Source organism: Episyrphus balteatus, chromosome 3, assembly GCF_945859705.1.
Source record: "Episyrphus balteatus chromosome 3, idEpiBalt1.1, whole genome shotgun sequence".
Taxonomy (NCBI): domain Eukaryota; kingdom Metazoa; phylum Arthropoda; class Insecta; order Diptera; family Syrphidae; genus Episyrphus; species Episyrphus balteatus.
Window position 1 is genome coordinate 10,192,680 of NC_079136.1, and position 27,179 is coordinate 10,219,858.

At 30.4% G+C, this 27,179-nt stretch overlaps 1 protein-coding gene across 4 annotated transcripts in view; it reads right to left on the reverse strand.

The window, feature by feature from the left end:
* Positions 1-27,179, reverse strand: part of LOC129913305 (tyrosine-protein phosphatase 99A) — a 504,456-nt gene that overhangs the window by 316,999 nt on the left and 160,278 nt on the right. For all 4 annotated transcript variants that reach the window (XM_055991910.1, XM_055991907.1, XM_055991909.1 and 1 more), the window contains exons 3-5: positions 20,808-20,934; positions 20,278-20,401; positions 10,033-10,214 (exon numbers count right to left, since the gene is read on the reverse strand). In XM_055991910.1, the coding sequence (XP_055847885.1) occupies positions 10,033-10,214; positions 20,278-20,401; positions 20,808-20,934 (433 nt within the window). The remainder of the gene's footprint in view (positions 1-10,032; positions 10,215-20,277; positions 20,402-20,807; positions 20,935-27,179) is intronic.

Genomic DNA, 27,179 nt, shown 5'->3' on the forward strand with positions numbered 1-27,179 from the left:
AATCTATCAATATTTCAGTCATTTTTCTAACAAATCTCAATATGTTACATGTTTTTGGAAAGAGGATTTCAAGACCTTTTGAATGATGTATAGAAGTCTATTGTTTAAACAAATTAAGTGTAGGTTTTTATCCCACAAATCTTGAAAAAGTGATTTTTTTCCCAATTTTTTCAACTTTACCCAATTTTTTTTGCAAAATAAAACAAACAAAAAAATAAAGTAAGGTTATATTCTGAAAGAATATACATTTAGGCACAAATTGGCGTATTTTTTTTTTTAATTTGACCAAAACTGGGGAATCTATGCTAATAGGGTGTTCGTTATTTTAAGATAATTAGAATTTCTATGCTCCTAGGATCTTATATGGTTGAAAATTAACTAAAAAAAATATTCCCCAAATTTCAAGTCTCTAACTTAATTCTAACCCGTGCCGCCAAGCGGTTGAAGTTTCTTATGGGAATAACATGGAGTTTCTTGGACCTTGTTCCATCAATTTTAAATTCCAGCCAAACCATTCGTTTAAAAAATTTAAAACTTTACAGACTCAAATTTAATAAGTGTAGCTATCATGTGAAAATTTTTCAGATTTTTAATTGTTATAATTTTAGAGATTTAGCTTTGTAAAAAAAGTAATTTTTTCAGACTTTTTCAAAAATCGCTTTTTACCCGTTTAATGTCAAAAAATTAAAAAACATACATTTTTATTCACAAATAAGCTTAGTATGTTTATCTAAAACTTATATTTAATTCAAAGTTATATAATAAACTAGTTTTTTATTTATTTACTACAGTACTTTTTCTTAATTTGGGAACACGTTTTTTGAATATCGATGTGACTTGAAGAATGAATACACAACAAATTTTTTATATAACTATGAATTGAATTTGAATTTTAAATATACATGCTATGCTTATTTGTAATTAAAAATGTAAGTTTCTTAAATTTTTGGCATTAAACGTTTAAAAAGCGATTTTTGAAAAAGTCTGAAAAAATGACTTTTTTACCAAGCTAAATCTCTAAAATTATAACAATTAAAAATCTGAAAAATTTTCACATGATAGCTACACTTATTAAATTTGAGTCTGTAAAGTTTTAAATTTTTTGAACGAATGGTTTGGCTGGAATTTAAAATTGATGGAACAAGGTCCAGGAAACTCCATGTTATTCCCATAAGAAACTTCAACCGCTTGGCGGCACGGGTTAGAATTAAGTTAAAGACTTGAAACTTGGGGAATATTTTTTTTAGTTTATTTCCAACCATATAAGATCCTAGGAGCATAGAAATTCTTATTATTTTAAAATAACGAACACCCTATTGTGCACCTTGCAATTCACATCATGAAAAGCTACATTTTCTATTTACGAAAAAATAGCATAGATTCCGCAGTTTTGGTCAAATTCAAAAAAAAAAAAATACGCCAATTTGTGCTTAAATGTATATTCTTTCAGAATATAACCTTACTTTATTTTTTTGTTTGTTTTATGTTGCAAAAAAAAATTGGGTAAAGTTGAAAAAATTGGGAAAAAAATCACTTTTTCAAGATTTGTGGGATAAAAACCTGCACTTAATTTGTTTAAACAATAGACTTCTATACATCATTCAAAAGGTCTGGAAATCCTCTATCCAAAAACATATAACATATTGAGATTTGTTAAAAAATTGACTGAAATATTGATAGATTACATCGTAAGGTCTGTAAAAATGGTTTTTTGTAAATAAAAAAAAAATTGAGGGTTCCAAAAATATAACAAAAATATTTTTATGCATTATTCGACCATACGAACAGCCTACACTATGTTATTTCTCGGGTGTATTTTCAGTGTCGCACCGTGTAACATAATAAGATTATAAAATAAAACAAAATTATATAATAAAATAAAACAAAACCAAATAATAAAATAGTAAAATAATAAAACAATAAAATAGTGAAACAATAAAATAATAAAATGATAAAAATAAAATAATAAAATATTAAAATAATAAAACTTTTAAAATAATAAAAATATAAAATAATAAAAATAGTAAAATAATAAGTGATAAATAATAAAAACAAACAAAAATAAAATAATAAAATAGTGCAACAATAAAATACATAACAAAATAATTAATTTTATATAGGTAATAAAATCAAAAATGAAAAAAACTCCTTGAAGGATATATGAAAAAGAAAGGGTTTTCATTCATTTGAATTCAGTTTTTAATTAAAATTTAAAATAGTTTATTTTTTTTTTTTATTAAACCAATACTTTCTCTCAGATATCGAAAAAAAAAAAACTATAATGTTTTATAACTTGAAGGCGAATTCATTGGAAATCTCAGTTTTTGTCTGCATCTTTGCGAACTGCAAACCATTTCAAATTGAATTTCAATGGCGACTTGTAAGAAGGATACGCCAACTATGTATACAGCTACAAAGATATTCCTTAGAACGTGAAGCATCTGTGAAAATCTTAAAACTAAAAAAAAAAGAGACAAAAAAGTTCAAAGTACTAACAAATTTAGCAAGCAACCCGCTATGCAGAGAAACAATTCGTCAAAAAACGGTTTTTAATTAAATTCTCATTCTTTTTTTTCGCTCTCTTTCGTTTTAAGTAAATTAATCATAATGAAACAATGACATTGTAGAGTTTTTCGTCTCATTACAAAAAATGTACAGCAGGGATTTTTCATTATCCCTGGCCAGCATCTACCTATACAAAGAGAGAGTATATCTATTTTAGCTGGGTTCTGGGTGATCATAGTGAAAACTTATTCAAAAGCTGGACTCTTCCCTGCGAAGAGTTATAAGGATACAACCTCTGAACTGAATGAATTTGCTAGAACGCGGTGGATATAAAGATAAAATACCAACGACAAGGACAACGGCAACGACGATGATGACGATGAGTCAGGCCAAGCCAAGCCAACAAGGATATTCAATTCCTGGCGAGCAATTGGGATTATTTCTGGTACTTGCCTCTCTTCTACGCTCTGTTAATGGTGGAATGAAAACAGTTGTTGCTAAATTCTTCGTCCTTGTCACTACACATACCTACAATGTTTGCCCAATTTCCACTCCATTCGCCTCCCCACCAAAAACTCAAACCGCAGCGCATCCAATCTTTTCAAGTATTTAGAGCGTTTTGTTTTCATGTGCGTGGCGATGGAGTTGTGTAAATTTCATTCTTTGTCGCCTCTTCCAAACTAACTCACTACACTTCCCTCCCTCCCTTGACCTCATTGCTGCCTCCTGAACTTAATCATCCATCGAATAAGGACGATATACTAGGTACAATAGCGAGTTGGCCGTTCGGTGTTGTATGTTGTCGCTGTCGGCGTCGAACGTCGACCCAATGTTGACCATGATGCTATTTGCTATCTGGCAATGTGAGTAGGTATTTGCTTGAAGTTTTAATCACACAAACAAAATGGCAGGTATCCTTTTGCGTTTTGGCCGCTATAAACACTTCGAGAATTGTAGATAGTGAGTGAACAGAACATAGATAGACGTAAACGCGTCCCGCCATTTTGGTGTTTGTTCACGATTTGTCCTAGTCGCGATCGCGATATTATAGGTCGTTTTGGGTGCTTGTTGTTGGTCTTTGTTTATCTGATTGGTTGTGTCGAATTTCAAATGATGTTTGCTGTTTGCGGTGGAGAGTGGATGGATAAGGTCTGATTGTTGGTAGTGTGATTGGAGGTTATTGGACAACAAGACGGTTTTTTTTTGCTTTGGAGTAATTTAATCTACCTTATTTGAAATTTTCTCGGGATAAGTTTAGTACTTTTTGGTTGGTTTAAGTCAGTTCAATATTTTACAACCCAGTGAGCTAAGGATGGCAGTAATTAGGAACTCTTCTTCAACACGTCACAAAATCCCAATGTTGGTTGCGTTGTTCGACAATTTCTTATTCTCACTAGATTAGTCAAAAAATGTGTCAATAACTTTTTTTCAACCCTTAAAGGCCGAACCAAAATTGACTAATATTCAAGTGGAAGGATATAGAAAGGAATATGTAACTTAAAAAAAAAAACTATCAGAAGTTCATATCAATCTGGAAAGATAGTTGCATGGTGACAAAGCGTTTAGTCCAAGCGGCGGCGACCGTCGAGTTACTTAGCTCAAGGTTAGGGGTTACAATTGCTATGAAATGAAAGATAAGTTGATATTGAAAATAATAAAATAATATAAAGAACGTAAGCCTACAAATGTGGCAACCCTATTCAAATAACACTGACAAAAATCTTCTTTGAACAAAACAGTATAACTTCGTAGGCACTAGAAAGCTAAACTATACACCATATTTTAGATAATTCTCTTTTCTATCTAACAAAATGTCGGGTTCCACATCGCAAGTACTCGGCAACCCTAATAAAATACTAAAAAACACTAAAATCACTTGTTTTTCAGCCAAAGTGTATAATATTTGATAGAGTTAAACCTTAAACCATCAAATACATATACCGAAATCAGAGAAGGTTCTGAACAAGGTTGTAAAAAATCATTTTTTTTAATGCATTTCTTTTCCATTACAAATTAAATAAATATAATAAAATATAAATAAAATTCATTAAAAGAAAATATTTAAAACTGAAACATATTTGCATTAAAAAAATGTTTGTTGCAACTAAAAATATTTTGGATTAAAAAATATTGTTATATTGGAACTGAAAAATATTTGCGTTGAAAATAAAATTTTTATATACAAATATCTACAAATATTTTGCATAAAAAAAAAAATATTCTCCATTGAAAAAAAAAAAAATTCAACAAAAATGTGTGCATTAAATATTCTTTTTTTAATATTCGTCGAATTTCTTACAATTTTTACTATTTATTTTTGACGCAAATATTTTTCACTTTCAATAACAATATTTTTTAATGTACAGTATTTTTAGTTGCAACAATTATATTTTTAATGCAAATATTTTTCCGTTGCAATATACTGCCATTCCATTTTTAATTTGAGGGCATATTGACGATTGTTATCTAGTTTATCTCTTTGAAGAAGAAATATTTTTCTTGAAACTTGATGAGTCTTAAGAGCACATGATAAAGTGTATATTCTAGAAGACTAGTACGCGTCGTCTCCGTTACCGTCCTTATCTGTGAATAATTTGTTTGAATTAGTTTTTCGTGAAGAAAATAGATTAATTCTTAAACGAGATAAACTGGAAACAAGCGTCAATATGTCCTCTCCGTTACTTTGGAATGGGCGAATACATTTTTTTTTTTCAGTTGCAATACAATTTTTACTTGCTCAATAGGGCAAGTATTGGTTTCGTGTCAAAAAAAATTTCGAGGTTTTAATCAAAACTAACATTACGATGATGGAGAAGTCCAAAAAAGTGGGTTTCGTCATGACGTCCGTCGGTCTGTGCGTCGCACTATGGGACCAAACGATGTAAATCATCTCAAAATTCCATAACTTTTTTGTTTCTTAATATTTTTGTTTGAAATTTGGCACAAATATACTACAATGTATATGCTTCAACATGGAATAAAAATCAGAACTAAAAAAATTATGTATGTATTTATTATAACATTTTCAAAAACAGAAATTATGAAAAAAGCTCAAATTCATCAATTAATAGCTTAATTCATATACAAAATTATATTTTAAGTCGTTTTAGTTTGTGTTAAATATAAGTGAAGTTATCCTATATATAATATATTGATAAGAAAGCAAAAATTAAAAGATTATTAATTCAAAAAAAGCATACGAATGAAAGATAATATACAATTCATTGTAGGTAGAATTTATTTTATAAGTAAGAAAAGAAAGAAAAAATGTGAAAGGGATAAGTATCCAAAAACGTAGAGACTAAATTAACCACTTTCTTAATAAAATCAAAATTATTGTGTATTTTATAAAACTCAAACAAAAAAAAAACGGATGAAGAGGAAAAAAGTATTAAAACGAAATAGAAAATGAAAATAATTTATATTTTATATAGAGAAGGCTTTTTAAATAAAACAATAGTTTGAGATAAGAATTAAAATAGCGTAAAAAAATAATAGTTTGAAAAAATGGGATGAAATTAAATAAAATCAAATCTGCAGATTTTGATTTGCGGCAGAAAATGGGACTTGAAATCCGTTCAGATGGTCAAGCTTGTTGGGAATTCCTTTTATAGGGGATCCCAAAAGTAATAATTCAAAATACATATCTAAATTCTTACCATTTTCGATTAAATGCACTGAAACATTGGTAAATAAGAACCAATTATTTAATCAAAACATTATTTATTTTGTTCACCATATCGCTGCAAATTAGTTAGCAGTTTTAATGAATTTCAGTTTCTTACTTTTATTTTAGAGCAACACTTTAAAAAATAAATTGTACATTTTGAAACTGGTTTATCATTTTTATAACTTGCCTAGTTATCAAAGTTTTCAAAAAAAGTATACAAAATTCGGAAATTGAAGGATGAAAGATACTTTATTCTGAATTCAACAAAACAAGGTTTTTCAGGGTAAAAAAAAAACAATAAAAAACATAGGCTTTTGTTTAAACTAATTTGTAGCGAAATAATTTTTTTTTATTTGTCAATTGTTCTTAATTGTCAATTATTGTTTTAGGAACATATTTGTAAAAAAAAACAAAAATAAATTATGAACATCGGAAGCAAAATACTGTTTTAAAGTAGGAATTTTTCGAAATTTCACAAGAAGTGCATTTAATCGAAAACCGTAAATATTTGGGAAAAACAAGTTACCAAATTTTAAGAGCCCGCTATCAGAATATTTCATTTGAATCATTAATTTTGAGACACCCTGTAGATGACAGTAAAAAAAATATTTGCAAACATTTTTGGAAAATTTTTATTTTATACACTTTTGACCGTAAATCAAAATGGCGCAAATATGCGCAAAATTTTATTTTTATTCCTTAATTTTGAGTAAAATGAGATTCTAAATTCATTCATAACTCGACTCGTCGTCGGCAAAGGAGAAATCTACAATTGAAAATTAAAGTTGTCCAAATTACTTCCCATTAATTGTTATTTTTTCTAAGCAATCAATTTAAAGTACATTCAAAAACAAATAACGGATTTATAGTGTAGATATTCTAACCTTTTTATTGATATACAACACTTATAAGGTTTCTTCACAAACTTCTAAGAAAACTAAGTTTAAACTGTTATATAAAATTGGACGAAAAACAATAAAAATTGAAATGTAAGGTTCGAGACTCATTTTAAGTACCTACTTTTATCCAAAATATATTAAAAACGATGTATGCTATCATAATGGCGCACATTTCTATTATGTTAAACAATCATTACTTTTTTGAAATTATCACATTTGTTAAAACCAATTTTGAGATGGTTTTGGTCGTTTGGTCCCATTGTGCGTCGGTGCGTCCATCTGTACAAGTAGCTACAGCCTAAACGGGTGAACGAATTTTCTTGAAATTTGGTATAGATGTTTTTTTCGTAATTTCCAAGGTTGTTTTTTTTTTTTTGTTTTTTAATATCTCGCTTAGAACGTATAGTTCCCATACAAAATTTTTGAGTTATTGCACTTTTCTCGAAAACGGCTCTAACGATTTTGATTAATTTATGCATACGTAATATTCAAAGCAATTTCAATAAAATTGCATTTTTTGTTTTTCTCAAAAAAGTCAAATAACAAAAAAAAAATGTATTTAACAAATTTTAGTTTCCGTGTCGGCTCTTCCTCTATACATAAACCAAATTTCTTAAAAATATACATATATAGAGGCAGCTCTTATAATCTACAAGTAGACTAACATAAAAGTGCTTTGAACTGCAAGAGCAAGTACGTGCGACCCCAGTCGTGCATTTTATTTTATTTGCAATACCTACCTAAATATTTTTTTTTAATTTCAAAATGCATTTTTGTATATGATATTTTTACAGCCCTTGTTCTGATTTTTATTCCATTTTTGATAGCGATAGCATGGCTGCATTTGTGCATTCAACACTAAACAATACTTAAGCTGACTGCGATAATTGAAAATTTCTAAATAGCTACCAAAATGATCGCTTTTCTGAAAACTTTACAGAATAAATACCAGAACGAATAACTAGCTCAGTTTTTTTTTTTCATTTCACTTTTAGTTCAGTAATATTGTCAATTTTGTAGAGAAAAACCGTGCGTAAAATAAAATCCGCGTTACCCTTATTTTTGGCATACTTATTCATAGTAGTGATGGGAACTATCGAATGATTTGAACTATCGAATAGTTCATTCATTCATTCATTCATTTATTCATTCGAATAAAAACTATCGAACAAACTATCGAATAAACTATCTAATAAAAACTATCGTATAAAAAAACTATTCAAGTGAAAAAACTATCGTTTAACAAAATTATTTGAATGAAAAAAATAACGTTTAGAAAACTATTTGAATGAAAAAACTATCGTATAAAAAAAACTATTCGAATGAAAATAACTATCGAATGAAAAAACTATTCGAATGAAAATAGTAACTAAGTGAATGAATTAATGAATGATTTACAACTATCGAATGAATGAATATTTAACAACAATCGATAGTTTTATAGTTTTTATTCGATAGCTCCCATCACTAATTCATAGTTATAGAACAGTGCAACCTTAGTTTCTAACTTGAGTGTCGAACGGAATTTTTTTCGCAAATGCAAAAAATTGTACAAATACATACCTATACCTGATTTTTGTAATTCATAGCTGATTTAAAAACAATGTACCTACATAATCACAGCCTGAAAGCAAGGTACTGCATATTCTACACACAGTTTAAACTTTATGTTCCAGAAATACAAAAAATGTTTTTTTCTGAGAAGTTATTGTCTTGTGGTTTTATAGGCTTCAATAAAATCTTTCAATTTTGAGGCAGCGCACCAAAGTGTCTCTAGCACAGAGTCACGTTTTGCGTTGCACTATTTTGGGAGCTAACTGAATGAAAAAAAAACTTTAAATCAACGAAAACCACGTTGATTCAACTATTTTTCAAAATGATTTTGCGTTGAAGACGAAAATTTTAAAATCAAAGTAGAACATCGTTAGTTTAAAGTGGTTTAACTTTAAAAAAGCATCAATTTATTAAAAGAAAAACGAAAAAATGGGCAGCCGCTCGGATTCGAACCTACAACTCTTGGGTTACTAGGCGAATGCTTTACCAACGTGCTATCTCACTGTTGAAATTAGTGTGATAAAATGCAACAAAAGCTGAAGTCCGACAAAAATAAAAAAAATTCTTACGTTGTTTCAATAATTTTATTTTGAAGAAGTTTCATGTAAATTTTTTCAATATTAAATCAACGTTGAACATTTTACATTTTACGTTGTGTTTTTTTCCCTCAGTGTAGTAGAACTTATTTTTTATATGCATAATTTTCACAATAGGATTTAAATTATCACTGCGATGATTTATTTGTATGACGGACGAAACTACCAAAACAATAGTGAGGAAGAAACAAGACTAAAAATTCCTGGACCAAATAGTAGGTACCTAAGCCTTAAAATCGAACAAAAATTGAGCCCGGTATTGTATCAATTTCTAAAAATAGTTCTATATAGAAAGTCGTTTTGATACTGTCTTAAAGTGAAATATTCGTAAAACTCATAATAAAGTTACTTTACTAACGGTATCTCTTTAACTTTTTAAATTAAAGAGAAAAAAGAAAAGTTCACTTTGGATCAATTCTGGTGTAAATATGCAAACCTTTTAACTGAAAAAAAAAAAATATTTACATAAATTATCTCTCTGTTTGAAAGTGCTCATACCACATATATCTACTCAAATTGAACCCCCCACTAAGCCTCCTCAGTACCTCTATTACCCTTGAGTTCACAACCCTACATATATCATGACCATTTTTATAAGCCAACCTAAATGTTAAATTATGTGTGGGGGGGGGGGGGGGTTGAGTTAGGTGGAATACATTGAAATCCCCCCCCCCTTTTTTTAACCATATCCATAAAGAAAAAAAAAATACCGACCTCTATAACCACTATAACATTATAAAAAATATACATACAAGTACACACACACTTACATATATAGATATAAAAATTCATGCATAGTTGTACTTACGTTCACGTAGTGTCACAATGTAGTAGGACTCTTTGGACGGAGGACTAACACCCAATTTGTTAACAGCCAATAGACGAAAGCTATAGACCGTAAACGGTATAAGGCCTGTCACTTGATATGATGTCGCATTAGTTTTAGTGAAAATTTGCGCCACTTGGTCCCAGGGTCCTTCTTCGCCAACTCTGGAAAATAATAATAATAAAGCAAAATATAAACACACACATCTTTGTATAAGGACATGATGACATAAAATAGGGTTAAATAGGCGATAGATACAAGATAGATCATACTCGTACCCATACCCTCCCCCCAATTCCACCCGATATATACCAAGGATCTATTTACGAGCTAGCTATAGGTTAGGTATAAAGGTTCAGCAGAGTCTTGTTATATCGTCTGTGGCATGACACACTATTACACGATGCCTTTCTCATCCTCACTTTGATTGCATGTTGCACTTACGGTTCGTCAATCTAAGTTCCATATAGAGATGGAGTGGAGAAGGGCTTAATTTAATTTTGATTAATTTGATTTTCTTTGCACACATCACGTCGGTTGGGCGTCCTCGTCGTCGTTGTCTTTCTTCGTCGTCTGACGTCGACGTTGGGTTTTATTTTGTGGTGTTGGAGGTGATTTTTTTTTTAGTTTTTTGTAAATCCTTGAAGGCTCGTGGTGGCAGTTTTAATGATGTTATCAGTCTTTGTAAAAGAAATTCCTTAATGGATATGGGTGGTTGGTAAATAGTTTACCTATAGACAAGGAGCAAATAAAATATGCGGGTCTGTTGAGAATTTTAACTTTTCGTAGGAATAAATTTATGAAGGGGGTGAAAGTGGAAGAGTATACCCACCAAGACGACGCACTAAAGTGAGTATAGTTTTCTCTTGAGAAATCATTAAAACGAAGCTTCTTTATAGTTTTATCGCTTTGATATTCAAATTATTCAAATGTTTGATGAAGACTCTTAAATGTTTTTTTTTGTCTGATAATGTTTTTTAAGACGGTTAATGAACTGTATAGAATGTGAATTTGATGGGAGGGTTTAATTTTAATTTAACGAAACTCAAGAAAACTTGATATTTTCTATGTAGGGAGAATGGGACATTAATTAAATTTTAATGCAAACAAAAAATAACTGATCTTAAAGTTGGAATTTGTAATTTTTTGAGGTAAAATTGAGGTTTAAAGGTGCTTTGGTTAATATGGTTTTATAAGTGTTTTTTTTTTAAATTTATTATTGAAAATTTCGTATGATTTTTATTAAATATAATATAGAAGCATATAAATTTAGGTAAAATCTCATTTCATATGATGTTCAATATTTTGCTATTGTGCTTAAAAGTTGAAAAATCGTGTTTTTTTGTGTTTATTTGTACATAAAGTGGAGAAAATTTTAAATTATACCGCATTATTCCATTCAGAATCTATATGTATTTTAAAGCTTAATATATTAGCTTTCATTTAGCGTTTTAAGTTGCTGCGCATAACTGCGACACTCATACATCTTTTTTCCATTTTCGATCCAGCCTTCCAGAAAAATAACTACTATGGAAATAATCAAAAACAAAATATATGGATTGTAATGTTAATTTGAAGCGTCTTTTGTGTGGAGTTTTTTGTTATTAACAGGTATAGTAAATAGTATTTACTCTTGTTTTTTTTTTTAAATAATTTTCAAAATTTTAAGAAACAAATATTTGATATTTAAGTGTCTAAATTTAAAATTAAATTCCCTGCACCACCAGTGCTAACTTAATACTTACAGGGGCATCTAATTTTTGTTTTCAGACACCTTAAGCTTCCAACTAATTCTATGTGTTAAATTTCAAAACCCGTTTTTGTTAATGCCACTGTTAATGCCAAAGTTATCTAAAATACCCAAAAAATAAAAATCTGATAAAAAAGTTGTTTCCTTATGTTTCGATTGATAGGATTTTTTAGTTTGATAAAGAATCAATGGAGACAGTTGGATTTATCAATCAATTTTGTATTGACATAAACAGTCTTTAAAAAAAATATTATTCTATGTGTTTTTAAACTTTTTTTTCTCAAATTTTGACTTTGAAATCGATTATTTCAAAAACTATTTATTAAAAAAACTTGATTTAAAAATAAGAATTCAGTATAAAATGTTAGCTTTTGAAAAATATATCATTCATAACTGTGAGTTTTGCCTTCGTTTTTAATTTTTTTTTTCATAATTTTATGTATTTTTTTTTTGAAAATTTACCCTCCCTCTTAAACGGGGGGAGATGGACCCCCTCTCCCATAACAAAAAAATGCTTGTATTTAACTCCTCTACAAGAATATTCTACAAACACTTTTAACCAAGAATGTTTTTCGAAAAAAAGGAAATTCAATTCTTTTAAAATTTGGTTTTTGGTGTTGAAAATAAATTAATTTGAGTTTACCATAAATTTTGATACATACCTAAGTGTAAAATTTTTGAAGAACTTGAACTCAACTTTTTATTGCATTTAGTGGAGAACACGGAATGCGTCCAAAAATTCCCTACTTTTTACTAGATTTTTCTCTATTTTCCTCTGATAGTAAATTGAAGGCATGTGAGTTCAAGTCCCAGTAGATGCAAAAAGTAAAATTTGAATTACCTATATGGCAAATACTTCTGTCTTTTACGGAAAAATCGATTGATTTTTCCCAATATTTTCAGAAATAAAAGTGCAGTTTTTATACACCGTTTTAAATAAATAATTTGAATCTAAAACATTGCTTCCAAAATTTTTAAATATCAAAAATTTTTTTAGTAACTTTTTTAATTGAAAAAGAGGTTAGTTTTTATATTAAATTTGTCAAAAATCCAAAAATGAAAAATGAACATTTTGGTAAGAAACATGAAAATATCCAAATCACAATAAAAGGTAAGTTTAATAAACCAAGTTTTATTAAAATGCAATTATTTTTGTAAGAGATAAAAGAAATTGCAATTTTCATAAGAGAAAAAAATGATTTCAGTAGAACATTTTGATCTTTTTTTTATCTAAAACTTTTGTATTTAGCTTTGATTGATAGGAATATCTACTTTTTACAGAAATCTTAAAATCTTTTGACATCCAACTTTTTCGTACAAATCGCTTGTGAACAGTTAATTTCTCCACTCTCATATACAATTTATCTTACATTTCCCCACCACCCTCATGCTGCTAATAATTTTTTCAACATTTGCCCTCTGAAAACCGGATTGGCATAAACTATTACGCTAAAACCGCAGAACAAAACTTGAAGGATATGGAATTCGATGCTGCTATTGACTCTCTGTAATTATCAATTACCAAAGCTCTGGAGAAACAAAGCCTTGTACAGTATGACCAAAACTTGAAACAAGAAAACGTTGTCAAAAAATTCACTAACGAGAACAACGGGAACCACAGTGCTCCTTAACTCCATTCAATACTACAACAACATATTTTCAGAAGAGACTGCAGTCAAAAGTCCAGATCTGATGTTGTCTTCAAAAAAATCATTTATTTCGTTTGTCTCATGAAACAAAAGAGCTGAGCAACGAACTTGATACAGAATCAAAAACAAATAATAGTCTTTTCAAGTGCTTTGTTAAACAAAATGCAGATGCAATAAATTTATTTTGGTATTAAGAAGTCTGTGTATGCTTTATATTAAGGACAAACCACTTCAGCATCAACAAAAATGCTACTCAAGTCGAATTGTTTTGCAATAAAATAATTTACCGTTTTGTTCAATCAATTACATCAGCACTAAGCTATTTATAATTACTCAATACATTTCCGAATAACAGATTTTATGCATGAATAATATTTCCAGTTCCTGCAGACAATGGGATATTTAAAAAATAATTTAAACTTTAATTCCTCTAAAAGAGGACAACTCCATTACACAATAGATTCATTATAAATCTATTTTTCAAAAATCCGCATCCACAAAATGTCCAGAAATCAACAAAAAGTAAAAAAAAAAAGTGTAAATTCACTTGAATATATTTTTCTTTCTCATTTGCTTCACACACACACACACACACAAACATTATTTTAATGGAGCATCGAGTTGATCCTGGAATTGATGCACAAAGTGTGAAACCAAGCACAAACTTCCGCCTTGTAATCACACACAACACACAACGAGGATTCCAGCTATACATATCTCTTCTCTTCTAACATTTAAAATATTATATCTACCAAACTTTTTTGTGCATAGAAATCGAAACAATATCCAAATCACTGGTAAATAATTCGTCTTGTTGAATATTTTACTTTTTTTTTTCATTTTTTTTTTTTTGTATGAGTTTCTGTGAACATTTCAGGGTTTTGTTTTTTTTTTTTTTTTCAAGTTGACAAAATGCACATATAGAGAACTTTCGAATGCAGATTTGACGAGCTTCGACGAATCCCCCTCGAGTTAAAACATTGCACACAAAAGGATAATATTCCACATATTCTCACATACTAACATAGTGTATAGCGAAACTAAACTTCATCAACATAATAATCCGCTAAAAACTCGCATCCTTGTTTTGCCTTCTATGCAAACAACTTTCACAGTTGTTCGTATATATATTTTCATTTTCATATGTAAAAGGATATATAAAGGACATGCAGTGAAATATTTTAAATAGTTTAGAATAGAATATTCCAGCGAGGTCCTTTTTAGTGAAATTATTTTTGCTGCTGTGGCATACATTTATTTATAAATGTGTGTTAGTTGGTTGTCGGTATAGGTAGTTATACTGATCTCGTTTGTTCTCAACGGGAAAAAATATTTTATAGAAAACAGAAAAAAATTGGAACTGCACAGGACGAAACATGAGATTTTACATATCCATTTGGGAATTAGTTACGGTACTGGCGGTGGTAGTTGGTGGTGGTGATGGTAAATGGTGATGGTTGTGGCAGCATAGCGGTGGTGTTAGCGAACTCAATATACTGAACTAAACTCGATCTATAAATTCACATACTAGCTGTCTCGGATTTTGGTCAATGCAAAAACTTCCCACGCCCTCACTCGTCGTCGCTAACTATTGCCATAATACTCGTACAACAGGATAAAAATGCTTTTACACGAATTAAAAACTCATGGTTTTGGTATTAATTTCAATACAGAAAAAAAAAAGGATATTCCACATATAATTCTTCGGAACCGATGTATCCCAATGGACGATGGACGACTATGAAGGACGACGAAGTGTGCAGAAAAGTTCCATTTGCGGTAGCTAACTTTAGTCTGACTGAAGTTAATCCCCCTATTGGTCACAATTCATGTGAGTTGTTGATAAACTCTGAACATAAATGTTCAAATCCTGGACGGCGGCATTGAGTGGTTATAATAATCCTGTCGGCTGCTAACCGAACATGTTCGTCGTGTAACATTGCAGTGCGGTGCAATTTGGTCCTTATATCCTTTTTTGGCCATCATTCTCGTTATTTTAACGGTTTTTTATTTTTGGTTTATTTTTATTTCTATCAGATTTTTGTTGTTGTTGTGCTGATGTGTGTTTCAAAAAAGGATGTGTGTATAATTTGTGTTAAATTTAATCAGCATCCAGTAGAGCGCGGTCACACTGGTAATGGTAGTGGTTTATTTTATATTTATTTTTTGTTTTCAGAGAGAGAGAGAGAAAATTGCATTGAAAAATGGTCTAGCGGGGATTTGAGAGCATTTCCTATGGAATTTCGAACTGAAAGGATATTTTTCATTTTGTATAATGTTGTTTTGGAATTTCATGGTAAGGAGAGCGTTGTTTTAATATTATGCATTCGAGTTGGTTGTTTTTTTTTTTTTGTGTTGTATTTAGTGTGGCTAAAACCATTATATATATGTATATATTTTCATACCTACAACACTGGAACATGGTATACTTTTGTAAAATATACTAAAAAGGTGTATTCAACCCTTCATACTCTCCCTTGCGTTGAAAATCTATGTAATATATTTTCATGTTTTGAATTCTCATAGAATTAGTGAGATTTCTGTTCAGACAACCATGCATTTGATTACTGGATATATATACGAGTTGTGGTTTAGTGATTAGCTGATTGTGTGTATAACCCAACAAAACACTTTGGAGAGATTTTAATTTCCATGATTGGTATTAGATCAAAGGATGACCTGAAAATGATGCTGATGATTATTACTAATGTGGGTTAAAAGGATCCCAATTAAAAAACTACATTCAATAGAAAAAGCAATGGGTGAAACCATCAAAGTCTGGATATTATAAATTTTTCTTTGTGGGTATTCTTTTAGCAATACTTTTTTTTTTTGAGAATTATTACTTGTTGACAAATTTATTCAGAAAATTCATTGATGGGACTCCACACAGACCAAGGAGTACCTCAAGAATCAGAATTAAGCTCATTTTTCTTAACCCTCTGTAGGCACACCTCTTTTTTGTGACGTGATAGGCACACGGGTGCGAATTCGGTTCATACTTTTTCATGTCACTACAACTTTTTTCGGTCTCAATATTTTATAGTGAATCATACATGAAAATGATGTAGAATTTTCCGAGGAATTCGAATAATGTTTTCACAATTCCGAAAAAAAATATTTTCACCCTAATGAAGAGACATTTTTATGACCATACTTTTTTGAAAAAATCGTAATTTTTTTATTTTTGTCCCGCCAAATTCACACCTGCCGACAGAGGGTTAATATTCACACTGTGAGACTAGTTCGTCACAGGAAAAAATTCGAAGCCTTTTATAAATGTCTCAATAACTTATGCAATCTGTTTTCGGAGTGCCAAGATTATATTTTGTGTTTGTCTGCATTTGTGTCTGTTTTAATTTAAAAAACACGTGAAATTTCAACAGGATTGAATGTTGCTAAAAACTGTGGCATTTAATTATGTATAAATAAAAAAAAAAGTGGTTGTCTGTAAAGTCGGTTTACGGGCGGTAATTTTAAGTGCGATAACGTCATAAGAAAAACCCTAATTTTGTTTCATTATCTTTGGAATGGCATTTTTCAAATTGTCAAAAAAAAAAAATCCCCTACCTATAATCAACACTTTTTCAAAGGTCTTATAAAATGTTCAAGTTAAAAAAAAAACGTTCATAATTTAGTTAAGAATTTTTTCTAGAATTTTTGACGTGATAACGTCTTATAAATCGATGAACCATGGCAGCCACCACAAAAAAGTGACGCCATTTTCTAGCATTACACTCTCGCACTTTCGCAGTGCGGCAAAAAATTTAAATTCAAAATTAAAAATAAACTATCAGAGATACAAAAATATCCTAAAGCTTATTTGAAAGATAATAATCTAAAGCCTAATCCAAATGAAGGATTTTTAAAAATTCCGTCATTTGATAGGGTAAACAGGGGTAAAACGGAAAGATGAAATTTGGGCTAAAATCTAAACGCGAAGTCGTAGAGAGTTGATTCTTTTTGTTATAGATATAAGAGACTGATTTAAGGATAACTGCATTTAAGAAAAAATTTAAAAAAAATTCTGAAACTCCGCTATAACCTTTCGTTTGAACGCTGATCAGGTGTTGTGGGTATGACAAAATGTTGATTATGGGTAGGGGAAATTTTTTTTGACAATTCTAAAGGTGCCAAGTAAAAGATTTAGGAAAAAAAATTAGGCATCTTATACGGATTTTTTTCCAACACTCTGCGTTTCGAAATATATGAATTTTTGAAAAAATACCTACTTTTTGAGGGGTATTTTTGGGTAGTTTTTGATTATTAGATTTTTTTTGGAGCGTTCAAAAAATCTCAAGTTAGTAGGGCTGATAAATGCGCATAAATGTGCAAAAAATTGGAATCGTTAAAAGAGTTTTGACTGAATACGGAGAAAAATAAGTTTTTAAAAAACATGTTTTTTGGCCGTTTTTAACCGATTTTCATCGTTTTTTATTTTTACCTTTTTTTCTTTAATACATACAAGAATATTATATATGGAGTATGTGTGCGAAATTTCAATCATTTTCGCAAACACAATTTTGAGATAACGGTAAAATAAAATTTTAGAGTTCAACAGGTTATAACTTTTTACCAAGAGCAGATAAAAATTTGATTAAACATTTATGAGCATCCTGATACAATTGCCTTTCAGTTGGTATATCACACATAACGCTAGACTAACTACAAGCTACACAATGTTAAATCAAGAAACTTACGAAAAACATCAAACCACCAGTGGAGATCTGTTGCGCCATGAACAGCCACCATACCAGTGTCGGAAGTACCATAATCTCAGTCTTTTTGCTCATTGTAAAAATTTAAAAATGGTTTTATTATTTAGAAGAAATATTTGGCTTTTTAATGGTAAACATTTTTTGTGAGCTTTTAAAATAAAAAAAAATAATATAATGAGAAAAGAAAAAAGGTATTTTTTTTAGCTTTTTCTTGTAAATTATGATTGTTTGAAATAAATAAACGCTTCAAATGGCTCATTTTAAAAGCACACAACCTGCTTTCTTACGACCTTATCACGTAAAATCATCGTCCGTAAACCGGCTTCACAGACAACCTCTTTTTTTCAATACCTTTGTCAGCCTAACAATAAATTTAACTATCGATTAAAAATAAATTCAGCTTTCTACAAAGTCGCGTTTATAAATTTCGTTTTACAAATATTTACCCTATTAAATGATTGAATTTGTAAAAATCCTTTATTTCTATTCGCCTTTCAAATAAGCTTTGTATCTCTAATAGTTTATTTTTAATTGCAATTGATGCCACACTGCTAAAATTTTCGGGCGGAACGGGAGAAAATGGCGTCACTTTTTCGTGGATTCATGGTTTATCGATTTATAAGACGTTATCCAACGGCGTATACAAAGGGGGGATGGGTCACGGGGTCATAACCCCCCCCCCCCCCCCCCCAAGAACTCAAAACTTAAGAAATTGTTATGTGCTACCAAATTCTTTAGAGGAAGATGATTTTTATAATGTCGAAGTTTTTGAACATTTCGTTCATGAAAAGTGAAAAAATTTTTCGGTATTCAAACCAACTATTTTCCCATATTTCCCATATTTGGGGACCGCTATGCTGGATTAGGATTATTTTGATTTGTTCGATAATAAATATAAGGCATTGATAGGCTACAAATTAAGCTGTGTTGTAGAGTTTTGTATGGATTTAAAATCCAAATATTTTTTGACTATTCCGATAATAGATAAGAAAAATATTTAAGCAAGCTTAGGTCATTTAAAATAACCTTAGAAAATCAATTTAAGAAAATCTAATAAATATAACTGAATATATGTTTTATATTTTAAACCGCTGATAAATACCTGAAAGCTGACGAAATCAGAGTATAATATTGTAAGATCCTTAGTAAGTGATCCAAAGCATTTCTTTAATTAGTATTGCTGTTTGAAATTTCGAAAAGATATCTACCATAAAACTACTATCAAAACTTTTGTAAAAAACATTTGACATGATCCCCCCCAAGATGAAATCCTGTATACGCCCCTGACGTTTATCACGTCAAAATAATATTGTGGGACCGCGACTATCAGCATAAGGCAAGAAACAGGGACGCCAAAAAAGACAACACCAATGGAAGATCGTTTTTGTACTGCACAGTCGTCGGAATCGTTTCAATTCTTCCGTATATCTTAGAAATCAACTGTGTTGAGTTACAGGAAAAGTAGAAGAAAAGTAGTTAAGGTAAGCTTATTGGCGAAAAGGTTCGTGAAAGCTGGATTATCTTATTTGAAATGTGGAACAATCTGGTATTTTATATTGTGTTTTAGTAAAAATCTGTTCATTTTCGTCACTTTGTGGGTTAAAAAAAAAATTAAGACAATAAAGAAAATATAAAAATGGATCTTGTATTTTATTCGTCCATGTCCTGCAGTCCATTTTATGGTTTATGGATATCTTCGATAATCTTTCTTCTTCATTAGAATTTTTTTTACCTCCGTTAAAACTTACAAACTTAAAAATTCCAATATCTGAGTATGAAAGAATATGCTCAATCTTGAATATCTTGAATTTGATACTATTCTCTTACTTCCGACTCAAAACTTATAATTTTTTGTTACGATGGATCTACACTCCTGAACCTAATTTTTCGTGTGTCCAGATTGGAATAAACCCGTAGATAATGTAATAAAAATTTCAATCAGAAACCCTAATATTCCTGTTTTATGGTAATCTTTCACCCCCTTCGGCTATTCTTAGCACAAATTTTACCATTGATGGTAAATTTAATAGTACCTAATAGCTAGTTTAATAGCTAATTGAAATGCATTGATAAAAGTTAAAACATGTAAAAATACCCCCAAAGGACTTACCTTGTTTCAATGATAAAATGTGTAACCGGAGTATTCCTTGAATGTTGTGAATGTGCCCATGATAAATTAACCGAGCGTGATGTAAAGCTCATCAGTAACGGTCTTTCTGGTGGATCTGGAACATCTGTGTGTGTTGATGAAAACCATAACAAAAAAAAAAAAACACAAAGAAAATACATAAATATTATGGAATAATATTCAAACAATTTGGGCAAACTAGACGCAAAACCAGAAGCATTTAAAACATACAAAAAGAGACAACTACACCACAGACATATACACACATCATTTATACTTTATACATTATGTCCTGCCTGATGCCGGTACTATCTCATGCAAAACCACAAAAAGGGAAATATTGTGACACAACATATGAACTTACCTATCCTTTTTGGCCAAAAACAGAGTAGAGAGAACCTCCAGGCTTGAAAACTTCCCTAAAATTTCAACAACAATAAGCAAACACACATGCACACACACACACACACACAGCCAACACAAACAAACACCACATAAAATTAATTACTCACCCTGAACTAATAAATCAACAATCGCCTCCGGAATATGTCTGTCATTAACCAGACATATGTACTCGGCAGTGTCCGATGCAATTGCCGGAACGAATTGCAGACCAAAATTATCAGATAGCAGTTGAATCTGTAAAATAGAAAGAGAGAAAGATATAGACAAATAAATGCAATGTAATTGTGGCAATGTATAGATGGCGCTGTATAAACTCGTGTAAGAAAACTTCATATTGGTCGATGATTAAGTTAGTTTTTTCTGACACTCCCCACAACCTCAATATCTACCCAAAATACCAATATACCCATAACCATTCTTTTGCCTCCAGAATCAGAAGGATAAAAGTTTACCATTTGGCGCATATATTCATTCATGGAAGGATACCCACGAGTGCGCTTCTGAATATCGAAAGCACGAACCAAGGATCTGGGAAAGAAGAACACACATCTCTCTCTACGAGTAATGTGTGGAATCCTTAATTAAACTAATAGCTTCAGCAATTTCGTAGCGAAGGTTCGAGTGTCAGGCTTTTGCCAGGATATATATAAGGGTAAATGAGGGTATGCGAGTAGATGAGGCGAAGCGGTGACACAAAACTGCTCCCAAACGAAACGACAAAAGAAGCTTAAGATAATTGATAGCGAGGGAGTGTTCGGGTTTTTTCTGTGCTTGCTGTTACCCCATGACGGTTAGGCACCAAGAGAGACAAGAGCCTCTCTCCCCCCATTTTGGGCATCCTTAAGGAGACACATGCCTTTTGCAGTCCCAGACTTGTGGTCGGAAGTTGTCGGTGTTGGAGGTGGATGGTGGCGGTGGTTTTTAGGGAGAAACATGGAAAAGACATTCTCCCTTCATCACCATCTTGTCTACTTCTAGCCCCAGCCAGATCAGGCCTGCCACCATTCCAAGAACACTAACTTAAACGAATGACTTTTAAGCGTTTAATATCTTATGTTTGAAGAAGAGATTTACGAGGATGAGTCCACCGGAGCAACTCGGGAAGTGTTCATCTGTCTGTGAGTGTGCTCGAGTAGTTTTCCATAAATTCCTGATAAGGGTTACAAAAGTTGGGTTTTGAAGGAAGAATGATTCTATAAAGGTGGGTTGTTCTGGTCCCCCCCCCCCCCCCCAAACACCCGACAGACACACTCACCCTCATTTAAAACGATCTGATGATGACGATGTTGCGTTAAAGGGGTTTTTCGTTTTGCCGAGAATTCGAAGAAAAACTTTTGCGGCAATGCCGTTAGCTAAATTTTGAAAATACAAGTTCATATACCGCCCCCAATTCAATCCCACATAAACACATATATCTTTGGAGGTTTTTATCTTTATCACATTTTCATGACGATACGACGCGTGTGGAGTAAAGTGAGAGTTCCACAAAAGCAGCAGAGTGCATCACAGCTTCAAGCTAAAGGGTATGAAGGAAAAAAGAGGGTGTAAGGAAACTGTTCTCAAACTTTGGAAAACTATTTTAATTACAATTATTTTCATTTATTCAGTTGTCAGGAAACAGCGCTTTTTAAGAGACTCTAGTACTGTCTTTGAATGTTTAAAATTTTACACTCCCACACACAGACAGACAGATGGAGTAGAGTTTTGTGGTTATTTTTTTATTGTATGTGTGCAATGAAGGAAAGACACGTGACAAGTCCCTATCTTCTACTACTTCTTCTTCTTACTATTACAACTTGTTTTCTAGTTTTAAGGTGACAATTTTGACAGAAGCTTTTTTGGGGAAAGAGAGATTCGTCAAGAGACGTGTAGAACGACAACCCGCAATCATTTAATCAAGTTTAAATAATAAATTAGTGAGAAGTTTTTTTGATGGAATGGAAGAAGGAATTTGCGTTTAGGTTCGTTTTTATTTTTTATGACACGATGATGTTTGAGTGAAAAGTGATGTAAGAAATTGGTAGTTTTGTGCGAATAGTATAGTTTTATTAATTTGATCTGGGGATTTATGGGTACCTAGGTACATAGAAAACAAAATTGAAACATTTGCAAGCTGATTTTTGGAAATCTATGTTGCAGGATGTTGTTTAGTAACTGTATTTAGTTCTTATATTGATCAAAAGAAGGCTTTGTGACATTAATTAAAATGGTGTCTATTCTAATAACACTAGTTAACAAAAAAATACAAATTTTTTGGACACCAAATGCCGTTATACTTTTCGTATAGATTTGAGCAAAGAAAACTCGAAAATCTTATCTAAAAAAATATTTATGGATAGGTTTTCGAAATATGATTTTTCAAAGTTTTTTGATGTTGTTTTTTCCAGCCTACTTAGTATTTGGGCTATATCTTGAGTAATAAATGACTAATCTGAACAGAAAGTGTACCATACACAAAAAATTTTAAACTTTAAGGATTCGAAAGATTTGGATATTTTCTTTCAGTAATAAAGTTTTTTTTTGAAGAAATTTTCTTTAAAAACTCGATTTTTTAAAAAATGTTTTAATACATTGCACTTACAAATCTGGAGTGACCCAGAAAAGTTGTTCAAGTGTTTGTTGCTTATTTACTCAGCTTTCAGTCGTCGGCTTTTCTGTTTAGATTAGTCGTTTATTACTCAAGATATAGCCCAAATACTAAGTAAGCTGGAAAATCCATTTTGGCTGCAAATATGGTTTTTAAAACACTTTTCTAAAACGTCTAATTGTCAGACATTGCGTCTATACCTTTTTTTTTTTTGGAAAAATGGCTAGAATCAAGCCTGACATGATGATTGCAAAGCTCTTAAAATGGAAAGTGAAATTGCTTCACTCGTATTTAATAGATCGTTAAGAAAATGTCGTTTTCCTAACTACAAGCTACCGTTGAAAATTGTATGCGAATGAAAATATTCGTTGGTAGTTTATGGCATGAACCATCCCTCTACCAAAGAATTCCGGCTAGATTTAATTTTACCAATACCGCACAGATGTAGACACAACAGTAAGGTTCCTTTCATAAATAATGTGCACTTAAGGTCTTGTAGAAGGTACAAATAACTTTTATCGATGCTGTGATTTTTTAATTAAAACTTTTTTTTGTACCTGACATTTCCCAAATTTATATATAAAAAGTCTTAAAAATTTAAGCAACTTGAACTCTAAGAGCAAGTTCGTGAGACCCAATCGTGAATTTTATTTTTTTTAATCCGGGTTGTAATAGGTAATCCTGTTTTAGCAAAAAAAAAACCGCTTTTTAAAACCCCGTTTATACCGCAAATCCCGTTTCGTACTTTCATAACTGCTACTCAATATGGTTCACTTAAATTATCTAGCAGTTCCTCAATGTGAAAAAAATGCATTTAGGTAAAATAAAATTTGTATTGCAAATAAAAAAAATTGCATAAAAAAAAAATTCAATGGAAAATGTGTTAGGTAAATATTCTCCTTCATTTTTTACAATTTTGAAAAATTTGACCTTACATTAGCTATTTCAACTATAATAATAAAGCTAATGTAAGGTCAAAATTGTAAAAAAAAATGAAAAAAATATTTAATAGTTTTGTTTTTTGTAACTATTTTTTATTAAAACAACAGAGAAGCTGACATAAATCTAAAAATCGCGGTGGTTTTTAAAATAAAACACGTTGTGTTAACTTCAAAAGTGGGGTTAAAAAATGGGAATTTAGTTAACGGTATTGTAAAAAATGGGATTTTAAAAAAGCCGGATTTTTAAAAATAGTATTAAAAAAACGCGATTTTAATGGCAGGTATTTAAAAAACAGGATTATAAAAATCGGGGTACCGAATCCAACCCAAGTAACTTATTTAAACAAGATTTGCTATAATTTTTATAAAAAAAACTTGTTTTCCGATATCTTTGGAGTATTTTGGCTGATTGTATCATACGTTTATCGATATTACCAATTTCGTCTTTAAATATATTGTTATTCAAAGACATATCGGAAAGATTTTATAGATTCGAAATAAGGAAAATAATTCTTACAAAAACCGTTAAAAATTATGTAGAAAGAAATTACATCACGTTGTAGCTTAATCTCAAATTCTGTTTTGTTTGCATTTTTCTAAAGGTAATATTAAAAAAATAACAGGAGAATACATATGTCTGACTTTGGATTCGATTTCAGCACAACAAAAACTTTTGAAAAAGTACTGTTTAGGGTAAAAGTTCCTGAGAATCTATGTTGAAGTTTTTTGTTGGAAGAATACAAAAAAAAATATTAAAAGTTTTTTTTCCTTGTTTTTTTGACTTTTTTTGTTAAATAAATTAGATTAAATTATTTAAATTAGAACCCGTTTTTTTTGTATAATAAATATTCCAAAAACTTCCCAAAAAATTTCTCATGCAATTCTGAAGAAATTTTTAATATGAATACAAATAATTTAAACGTTTTCGCAAAATTATTATTTTCAAAAAAAATTTTAATTTATTTCTGTTTTTTAATCCAGAATAGAAATTTAAAAAAAATTAGTTTTTAATTTAAATTTGCGTTGAAATAGGTCTACGAAAAAGTCAGAAAACAACAAAAAAAAAATATATATTTACCTGGTAGGTACCTGCCATAGTACCGTTATTTACGGTTCAAAAAAGATTTTTTTAATTAAAAATTACGACCTTGTATGCAACAGAAAACACTATATTTTTCCAATTTTTGTTAATAAAAGTTAATTTAAGATTGATTTAATTACTGTGTGTCGATCCCTTCCTGTTTTAGCCATGGAAGCATCTTCTTGCTTTTAGACATTGGGGGCTTATTTTGATTTATTATAATAATATCCACCTCAAAAGCCAAGCATAATAATTGAGGTTTGACAGTTTGACAGTTTGACATATTATTTGTTTCTTGACAAACAAAAACCACATCTCTTTGAGTTCCAAGACTATTTATGTAGGTATATGGGTAATTTCTATAACTTTGAATATTATTTACAATGTCTGATATCGCTTTCTTGTATTAAATTTCAATAATTTTATCAAATTGTCAAAATTCGAAAGTCCTGAAGGATGTTTATACTGTGAATTGAAGAAGTGATATTTTCTATGTCAGCTGATATATAAATTTAAAACAATAAATTTATTTGCTTTAAATTGGACAAGACACAAAACACAAAATTTTAACTAACCACAAGAATTGAAGATGATGTTGCAAACACACACTCACATAACATCTTAATGGAGTGTCAAAATGAAAAAGATACCTAAATTATATAGTCCTTGAAATGTTAAGTTCAAGGTATACCAACCTACAGTGAATTTGCTTGTGGAGTGCATAATTCTCTGTGTTTATATATCTTTGAATTTCAATTATTAATATTAATATCCTGGCTTCCTTTCCTCAAATATGCTGATGGGAATGCGTTCAGATTATTATTATCATCCCATATGAAATGCGAGTAACTCTCTCTCTCCTACGAAACGCATAGCTTTTGATTGAATCTACTTGAAATTCCATTGTGAATGTTGTGTGTACGAGAATGATGTCGGATCAAATAATCGAATCAATAAATCCCTGCATCATCATTCTCATTCTCTTATTTTCATTTTGTAAGAGACTTACCCAAGGATATATAGTTTCAAGGAATATCCGTTATATAGTGATGACATTCTACTTGAAGTTCAAATAAAATATCCTATTCTGTCCTTACTTCTATAAGAGTGATGTAAAGAAAGGCTTTAAAGTTTTGTTGAATTATATTTGGAAGATATATACTAAGTGCATTTACCTTGTGCTCTGTAAGTTTTTTTGTCTTTTAAGGACATATTGCATACCTGCCTATTTTCATAGGTATGTTATTGTACAGGGTGATTTATAAGTAGCTTTCAACAAAGAGGAGTTATTTTGGACTTGGAAAAAAGGTTCTTTTAAGATCTTACAGAGAATTTTGATACAATGTGTTAAAACTCAAATATATTCAAGGAAATCTAAAATTCCTTTAAAACTAAGCTTATAAGATTATTCAATATCTCTTTTTGTGAAAGATTTTATAGTTGCATCTTGAAACCAAATATAGTGCCAACTAAAATTTTTATTAGAATTTTGAACAATCATCGACATTCGGAAAACATAAAGATTCTAAGCAACTATAGATGAAGAAGCAATATTTTTTAGACTCTTTAGCTAACAAAACAATTCTAAGGCAAGGATTACACTTTAGAAAATTATTAAAAATAAGGTAATTTTAAGAATTTTTTTATGGGTTTTTGACAATTTTTGGGGAGATTATCAACTGAATCTCATCCAAAAAGGAGCTTATCAATGTGAAGTGGTCTTAAATTAGCCATATTCCTATTGAAGCTAGTTTTTTCCCTATCAACAATTCAGCCAATGATATACCTATATTGATCAAAAGGGGGCTTTAATACGCCAGAAATCCTGAAAATCAGTATGTTTGTGGAAATATATTCCACTTTCTCAGCC